At 40.2% G+C, this 9,736-nt stretch overlaps 1 protein-coding gene across 1 annotated transcript in view; it reads right to left on the minus strand.

Moving 5' to 3' along the window:
• LOC118334057 (sodium-dependent neutral amino acid transporter B(0)AT2-like) overlaps window positions 1–6,740 on the minus strand; it is a gene marked incomplete in the record, with an annotated part of 7,958 nt that extends 1,218 nt beyond the window's left edge. Inside the window, 11 exon segments of the mRNA XM_035669878.1 lie at window positions 1–788; window positions 1,140–1,302; window positions 1,412–1,571; window positions 2,159–2,360; window positions 2,450–2,633; window positions 2,915–3,156; window positions 3,252–3,362; window positions 5,221–5,396; window positions 5,522–5,642; window positions 5,789–5,946; window positions 6,521–6,740. Of these exon segments, the coding sequence (XP_035525771.1) occupies window positions 540–788; window positions 1,140–1,302; window positions 1,412–1,571; window positions 2,159–2,360; window positions 2,450–2,633; window positions 2,915–3,156; window positions 3,252–3,362; window positions 5,221–5,396; window positions 5,522–5,642; window positions 5,789–5,946; window positions 6,521–6,740 (1,986 nt within the window).
• Between the last annotated feature and the right edge of the window lie 2,996 nt (window positions 6,741–9,736).

Raw genomic sequence — 9,736 nt, forward strand, 5'->3', positions numbered from 1 at the left:
CAATTAGCTGTAATTCTGCATTTTGGGGACATTCACTGTCACAGTGGCATGATTGGATTCTTGAAATAATGACACGAGTGCTTTAATAAAAGTGAAAAGAAAAAAGGACGAATAAAGAGCTGAATATTTTACAAATGCTGTACTGCATAACTAAAAAGGCAAAGACATGCTGTGATGTCTATGGCTTATTCTGACAACTCAGAAACATTGTTTTTGCACATTTGGACAACAACTAACTGTAACAATCAACAATAAGAAATTCTACCTCGTGGTTACCACGCAGCAGTAATTTGTTCCATATTTTCCATATTACAAAACAAAAGTGTATTTGTCATATTTTAAAAAGAGGGTATTATCCTCTGGATATGTTTGAAATTCAAGTGGGAAAAGTTTTTACATACTCAAATAAGGAATATAATATAGTCACACAGTTGCTCTCTGTGCTACAGCTGCACTAAAAGCTAGCAAAGATAACTGAACTGAACTGAAGACTTTGACTGCGTACATCCAATTCCACACTGTAACATCATGTCCAATGTTTAAGAAAAGGAAGCAGCGGTCGTGCTCCTTTGGTCCAGGTCTGACATGTCGGTCATTGGGGTTTCACACTTGTCATCCGTGTTAACTATACTGTACTGACCATTCTCTGTATCTCTGGATGTTCGCTTTGTTCTGTCCTGGAGAACAGCATGGATCAATGCCACTGGGACGGGCATCATGGCAAATATGATCAATAGAGCCATAACAGCCAGAGCCCAGCCGGGGTACTTCAGGTACTCTTCAGAAGCCTGAAAAGAGGAGAATTTAAATGAGTCATTCAAGAACGTAAACAACCACACCTTAGAACTACTCTAGATCTCTAGATTAATGTGGTCTGAGAGAAATGCATCAATAATTTCCCTCAAGCAGTTGTGGAGTAGGTGTTTCTATCTGCGGTAGTTTTTTGAAGGTGCTAATAAACACAAGAGCTGTTTGCTTTACTCAAGATGCAACATGTCTTTTGGCTGTACCTCTTAAGGCTGTTAATGTTTTTGTTGAAACTGAAACAGACTCCACTGTATGAAACAAACGACATAAACAAAAATTTTGTGGCCACAGCCATCTCAAATAGCTGTTTCTCCAGGGCTAACGACATTTACCTTGTCTTGGTTCCATGCCATATAAGTGGGGCGTGTGATGAACATACGGATGGTGGTGGCTGCCAGCAGCCCCAGCATAGCAAGAAGGCAGATGTATTTCCACAGGTACTTGTAAATCACATGGGGACGCCAGCCCAGCATCCCTTCAATGTCATCAAGGAACCTTTATAAACAGACATAACAGAGTTTTTGACAAACACTGATAAGACTATCAGAGCTAAATGTTTTAGTTGACATTTGCATGGAATTTAAAGATTTCAAAAAGAGCTCACCTATCAGCTCCATATAACCAAGACACACTGAAGGTCTCAAAAACCACCACAATGATGAGGGGCAGAGTGGCAGAGTAATCATCGAACATCATCACAAAGTAATTGCCACAACGTTGGGTGAAGAGCAGGCCAATCAGAAAGCCAATGATGCAGCTGAAAACTGCAACAACATTAAAGGACACGTTAGGATAAAGCCACTTCTTTAAAAAGGGAGCATACGCAATCAAGTACTGTGGAGAGAAAATGATCTACAGAATATCCTGAAAAACTTTAGAAGGTAAATTTACTAATTCCCTCTCTGCTTCAAGGTGTCAGTGAAATCAGCTGATAAATTGTTGGGTCGGCAGGTTTAGTCTCAGCTCCATGATACGTAACAAGACACTGACCTACTGGCGCTAACTGTAACAGGGCCGTGAGGCAAGACTTTTCCATCAAATAGCACTTTAATGGTCAACATAGAACTGACACTGACATTTTGATTGTTGTTTGGAGCATTGCACAAAATGTTGTCCAGGCCATTTCCCTTTGATTAAAAACACAAATCTTAGTTGTTGAAATGTCACTTTGAATCAAGGCTGAGCAACAAAACAAAACAAAACAAATTCAGTTAATTAGAATCAGTCTTTGCTGGATGTGTGTAATAAATTGATTGCAGAATCATGATTTTATAGCATCAGTAGCTAGCTATCTTGAGTTGTGTCAGTAAGGTGATATTGAGGCTTGCATGAAGGTAAAAAATGTCTTTACTTGTGAGTTTGGTCTTGTTGTTGGCCAGAGTTTTGAAGCGGTCAGTGAGTGGGGCGAGGATACCCTCCATAGTGCCAAACATGGTGCTGAGTCCTAAGTTGAGCAGCATGAGGAAAAAGAGCGCTGACCAAAACGGGCTGCCAGGCAGGAGTGACATGGCCTCTGTGAAGGCAATAAAAGCAAGACCTGTGCCCTCCACACCCTGAACACAAACAACAGTGCCAGCTTTAGTTTAATGTACGGCACACCAAATACCCAAACATTCCACTAAAGCAAACTGACAAGCTTTACCTTCTGCATCTCTTTTTCCAGGTCACACTCTGTTAAATTGCCAGGGACATTATGTCCATGCTGTTTAAACCAGACAGTGTAGTCCTCGACAGACACAGAATGGGGATCAGAAAAATTGAAGTGTGGAATCAGGTTTGTGTCCACATCACCACTATGAAGATGATCTGAGAACTTCTCCATATTACTAACAAAAGAAAAAGACAGAAATAAAATGCAAGTATTAACATACAGTTGATGCAACAAGAAAAATCTCAGAGGCATGCAAAATAGTTTATGTGTTGCTTAGAGAAATACTCTTACTCTTCGGTTCCTGTCTTAGGCCAATAAAAAAAGTTTAAAAAACAGCGGCAGATATAGCCATGGAAATAGACAAAATGTCATTAGTATATACGTATGTCTTTAAGTCATAATGTACTGTGGGTCTTCTGATGCATAACTCAATGTTTATCCTCTAATCAAACATACCTGACTACACATTCCACAACTTTTCCTTTGGCACGGAAGCCGAGCACAGCAAACACCACTAGAGTGGCTAGCACAGATGTGAGGAAGTTTATAGCAGAGACAGTGAAGGCATCACGGTGGCAGTTGTTGTTTTTGGGATTGTAAGAGGAGTAGGCGATAATGGATCCGAAGCCAAGGCCTAAGGCGAAGAAGACCTGCGTTGCTGCCTGCCGCCACACCTGTATGTCTGCCCAAATTTCCAGCTACACATGTAGAGAGAAAACAACAGGTATGTCAGGGACAAATTCATATCTATGTGCTTTCTCTACACTCAAGCAGACATATTATCAGCAGATACCTTGGGGTAGAACATGTAGGAGATTCCCTCTAAGGCCCCATCCAGCATGAGTCCTCGAATGAGGAAGCAGAACAGCACCACATAAGGGAAGATGGAGGAGAAATACATCACCTAAGAAGTGAAAAAAAAGAATGATTACTTAAACAAGCTAGCAGTGAAAGTCAGTCACAGTTCTGCCTGTGTGAAGCGGCTTTGAAGGGGGAGGCGCAAGAAACAGCTCCTTGCGCTTCCCTGTTCAAAGCCGCTCAACTAAAATTTTATTGCGCTCCACTAAAAGCACTCACCGATCTCTCAAAAAAAAAGCAAAATAATCTGCGTGTTTAATCTGTATGATACAGGTGTATGTGTCATGCTGGGGACACATAGATCAGACACAGACATACACACAGGCAGCAGAAGATAAGCCCCTCCCTGCAGACAATGTTCCTTCTAACTTCATTGCTACAAAAGAAGCGACCCACTTATCACTGAACACAAAATTCATGGGTTATTATTAAAATAAGCTGTACGTGTGCTGAGAAAAGAGCAGAGGAGCAGAATCACTTGTTCACAAACGATCCTGGTGACACATACAGTGGTACCAGAAGTTACACATACTGGAGTGGGATTAAGCAGGAAATAAGGTGATGCTCTAACCTTTGAAAGGTCCGCTCACATGCTCTGGTGCATGAGCACTTTGGGTTAAAAAGGCACAACTCTCTTCCATTGGCTTCCCATCTTTTTGCAAACTATTGCAGATTTCTATTTTTCTTGTTATTAAGCTTAGCTTCAAAATACTATTTTCCTTAAATTGCTTAGTTCAATTCCATATTCTTAATTAAACTGTATTTAAGTTAGTTCCCTGCTGAATCCTACTAATTTTGCTGCTGTAACAACCCTTTTCCCCCCACAGAGATACTGGACGTTTCTTTTAATCTTCAGTGTAAAGCCTGCTGCGTCTTACACACTGAACATATGGCCACTGTAATCGAGATGCCAGGGGCTTAAGTCAGTAACCTGATGTCAGCCTGAGCGGGATAAACATCCCCTTAGATGTTAGCTTCAACATAAAACAGTAAATAATCATTTCAAAGCCTGATACAGTATGTTGGTAGGTTTGTCCAAAAAGATTTGCTGTTCATTATAATTACTTGTTGTGTGTTAGGGAAACCAAAAAACACATACACAAAAAAAAAAATGCAAATTTACAAAAAACATCCCAAAATATTTCAAAGCAGTAGGTAATTTTTTTAAATATTTTTTGTCATATTTGCTGAAACTTTCACTACATACTGACGGTGGTAAATGAGACATCATTTGTTAATTGATCAGGTTCCTCTGGCTTCTTCTAGTGCTCCTAATGACATTAGCAAAAATCCAACTGGCCTGAACAAAAACAACCAATCAGAGGCGAGAAAGACATTAAGACACTTTGGGGTGGATGCTTTAAGATAGTTGACTGTTGAGTCCCATTCCTTTTATTGCCTTTTAATTGATAGTGACAGCTGAAAGGTCACAGGAAAAGGGGGAGAGAGGGAAAGGGGGGATGACACGTAGCAGAGGGCCACAGGTCGAACTCCAACCCTGGGCCGGTGCAGCCCCAGACTCGGCCCCCAGTACATCTACGAGATCTGAGCTATCAGGGTGCACCCCAAAAAGTAATTTTGATAAAAGTTACCAACTGCAGCTTTAACACATAATGTGGATTTTGCCATTTGCTGTGTGTCAACACCTACGTCACACATTCCAGAGACTCACTCACGCACAGCAAGCCCTGAAATCACTGCCGCCCATTGTTATTTAATGCTCATTCTTCTCTCTTCTGAAATCCATCAGTCCAGTAGTTGTAGTATTTAAAGTTCCTGATTATCACAACTCTCCTGAAACATCAGTTAAGCTCTAACAAAACATGCCACTTTTTTTAACAGCAGAGTTTCCTTGATAGTAAAATCAACACTTTGAAAGCCAGGAGCCACAACAAATCAGTTACCTTGACAGAGCTCTTGATACCCTTGAACATTCCCAGGCACACAACGGTCCAGGCCGCCAGCAGACAGCAGACGATGTAAGTGTTGAAAGAGCCCGTCTCATCAATCGAGTCTGTGACATCCAAAGCTTTGCGGTACCAGAAATACGATGTGGGGGAGCTCTTTTCACATTCTTTTACTGGTTCAAAGAGAAAGATATGATCATCAATTACTAGTTTTATATGTGACACACCAACTATTACATTTACAATTTAATAACTGCTCATGTCTTGTCAGTTTTGAACCTTAATACTGTGTGTTTACCTGTTACATTCCCCTGTTTTGGACACTGTTCCCAAGGTAAAGGGTACTGGAATGAGTTCCCGAGATAGAAAAGACTCCATGCAAGGATCACATTGTAGTAGAGCGCCACGAAGAAACACACCTGAGGGCATTTGAGAGAAAGATTATCAGGTTAATAAGAAAATGAAACTATATTTTAAAGCAGACTTACACCTGGTATGCATGCAACATCAAATACCAAACAGTCTAACAGTGTTAGAAGATGGGTCAACCAATTAACAATCTTACCACACAGCTGGAGTAGCCAATTCCTGCAAGCCTGGGTGAGATGTACCTCCACACTCCGATGCTGCCTTGTCGGATGGCCTGACCGGCTGCCAGCTCCAGGAAGAATAAGGGAATGCCCACAACCAGCATCAGCAGCACATACAGTAAGAGAAAGGCTCCTGCGGAGGAGAGGTGACCAGCACAGTTAACAAATGAGCAACACAACTTGATACTCTGAAGGACAAGCAGAATATTGAACCATTCTCAAAATACGTATTATCCATCCTCCAGGGTTAATAAGATTAGTTTTAATATAAAATGTTTCATAAGACATCGTTATAATAAGAGTAAAAAACAACTTGTTGCAGTCAGAACCAACAACTGATTAAACTGTCTTGTTTGTATTGTTACATAGAGTTTATTGTGTATTGTTTCCCCTGGCAACAGACAGAAAACAAGATGTTGGAACATCAAACTTCAGAACAGCAGTGTTAGGTTTAGAGATCTATAAACAACATGTCAAATGGTGTAGTGCTCAGATTTAAAGGCATACATATGGTAGTTAATTCGTTTACATGCATGGTTAAGCCCAATATTAATAGTCTCTCTTTCATCACATGCTCATCCTGTGATGATGACGCTGACTCTCATTTGAGCAAATACTGTACATCCTGCACCCACAACATTTGTGTTCGGTCCTGAGGGCCCTAAACTTATGAAAACCATCTAACATGGATGACAATAAGTACTCACCGCCTCCATTTTGATGGCACAAATATGGAAACCTCCAGACGTTTCCGAGCCCAACGCTGAATCCAACCTGAGCCAAAAAATATTCTACTTTACTGTTCCATCCTGCTCGAGCGGCAGGCTCAGTCGAGCCCTGCTGGCTCGCCTCAGCGGCGTAGCCATTGAGCTCGGCGTCTGTGGTTTCTGTCTTGTCGTCGTCAGTTGGCAAAGGCTGCTTCTCCATCTAACAGAGTACAAAAGACAAAGAAAGAAACTAGTCAAAATGTGTGATGGTACGTAACCACTGCACTGGTGAAATGAGCCATTTGTGACCTTTACTTGTACTAAACCTACTATTCTCATCCAGCAAGCAATGATAGCATTTCACAGATTTACTCTAAAAAAGGTTGTAGGAAAAAAAAGGAAAACAAACAAATTATTTTGTTTACTTAGTCTAAAACTTAAGACACTTCCTGTAGGTTTTAATTTAATTTATTTCTGTGTCAACAAGCATGAGGAGTCATTGGTGCATATGGTTATTGAGACTGGGATGTCTACATGACTGTGTCAGTGTTTGTATGGGAATACCTATTCTCAACTTCTACACTCCTCCCATATTATAAAAAAAAACTACAACTAATGAAAACTAAACTTAAACGAGCAACCAAACTCTCAAACGAAACCAAACTGAAAACAAACATTAAAATATGAATGAAAAATACAAAACAATAACTGATGTACACTCAGTTGCCGATGTATTAGGTAGCTAAAACTGGTGCAGTCTGATAGAACAGCCATGAAATACATCATGAATGTATTCATACACGTTTTCATTGAAATTGATATATAAATAAAGGTGTAAATTCAAGTTCATGGTCATTTTGGAGGCTGTAGTGGTGGTGCTGCTGGTTGCCCACACTGTTTACACCAGCTGCTGTATCCGCACATAGAAACAGCGCGCTGTCCCACCAGGTGATAATTACACTAATTGTATTCGCCTTGCACCCCAGGTGTAGAATAATCCCTGATTAGGCTAGATAGGTCGAATGAACACATCCTTCACATTATTTACAGCACTTAAGTCCTTACACATTTTCAGATTATCTTCACTTTTAAAAAATACAAACAGTTGCGACCCATATTTTAAGTATATTGTGTCTTTGTGTGGACCGTGAACACACAGAAACACTTCTGATAAACCATACTGACCTGTCAGCGGCTAATGTCGTCAACGAAGATGTAAAAGAAACACTGCAGATGGCGAATGAGAATATCGACGATAATATTGGATTCTTAGGTCCTTTCAGAGCACGTGCGGCTGCGGTTTTACACTTTCATTGTTATCAACACAGCGCGAGCTCAGTTATTCTTCTGTTTCTACCTCTGAAATTAAATGTAACATATTAGATACTTTAATGCCGACGTGTAACTGTACAGAAACATATAAAAACAGATACATATACTGTAAATATGGTAATTCCGACAACGCTCGCGCCTTCTTGTGATTTATTGGTGAATCTGTAGGCTCGTCTCTTCCGCGTGGGAACCGGACCCCACCCAGTTACTCGTGGTGGATTCAAGGACTCTACAAAAGTCTGTAGACTACACCACTGTAGGGACACAATGTGCTACACCACTCATATCAGACAACTGCATCCTCTCGCGACTGATTGGTTGATTGTTCTTCTAATTAAACGGCTACAAAATTATATCATATTAATCAATAACCATCCATTTTTCCTGAGCCCAAGGTGGATTTCTTCAGTTTTGTTCTACTTGCAATTATAAACACAACAAAATATATTATATTTACAATGACAGAAAATAAAGAAAAGGAGCAAATGATTTACTTTTTTTTTATTAATGACTGAAGCCCATACTTAAAATTAATAATTAACTATTCATTGTCTGCCACTGTATCCATGGCCCACTGAAGCTCTAATAAAATATATTTTGAATATTGACGATGAATGAAATGACTCCGTTTGCAGTGGTGGGAGAATATTCAGGTAAAATACATCGAGGTGAAGCTAATTTAATCTACTTTATATACTGCTGGATAATTATATATCTACCAGAGGCTCTCATACACACACCAGAAGCCGTGAACGCAGCATAAGCCTAAGCACCGATCCTCTTAGGATTTTATTTTCCGACACGTGTAAAATGCACAGTTACACACAGTTTAAAAGTGAAAGTAAGGAGAGCAGCCGCCTTTTATTAGCTCTGTCCTAGCGGGGGCTGTCTGTTACTGGCAGGACATCCTTACATTTTAAAATGGACAAAGCTGATGGAATAAAAAGTTTCATTATTTGATCTCCTTTGATCCACGTTTCCTAGATTGTAAACATTAACCCTTGGTACATATTCACTTTCTCCATCTGAGACACTTTTTCTTTGTTACTCTCATGTCCTCTCTTTGTTTTAGTTCTTTATAGTTTATGGGGGGGAAAGAAGAACTTACAGGCTGATGCAATACTCTGCTCCTGTCATAATAAAACATGGTTTTCTAGGAGACTGGGGTCATGTCGTGTCCTTTGACCAGTGCCTGTAACAGCATTAATGTTCAGATTCTGCACAATTTCAACCTGCTCTTTTTCATTAGTGATCATTCCCACAGGATTCACTGATAAATGTCACTGGCACTGTCACTGGACCGCACATAACACACACACACATACGCTGTATGCCACGTATGCTTGTTTTGGAGACAAATAAAAAACACATGTCTAATATGTCACTACCAACTCAGTAAAAACAATAAAATCTACGCGCATGGAAACAACGACATGTATTTATTAAGTACTGATAAATACCTTGTGGTATCAAATAGCAGAGATCCTTGTAAAAGTATCCCAAATGTCCTCAAACTAAAAGTCAAGTGTGGATCTCGCTTGCAGCCACTTCACCTGACTCCGCCTATCTCCTCTATTGGCGGATAAAACTGTGACATGTCCACCTCCAGTTGAGGACTGTTATGAAATGTGACACCCCACTTTCCCATTTTTCCCCCAACCCCATGTATTTGTGGATGCCCCATACCCCACCCCCTAAAACCTAATGTGTATGTGAGGTTAAAGAGATTCCAAGTTGCTATGAAGGTGCTTACATCTGCCTGCAGACACAACGCAACTTTTGCAGTTGTTTATACTTCCCAACATTAAAGTTTAAATGCTGAAACTTTATGTTCACTGCTGGAGTAATATTGTTGTGAGTAAACGTTTAATATGTACTTTGTTT

Source organism: Morone saxatilis, unplaced genomic scaffold (assembly GCF_004916995.1).
Source record: "Morone saxatilis isolate NCDOM2014 unplaced genomic scaffold, NCSU_SB_2.0 Contig1, whole genome shotgun sequence".
NCBI classification, from domain to species: Eukaryota; Metazoa; Chordata; class Actinopteri; family Moronidae; genus Morone; species Morone saxatilis.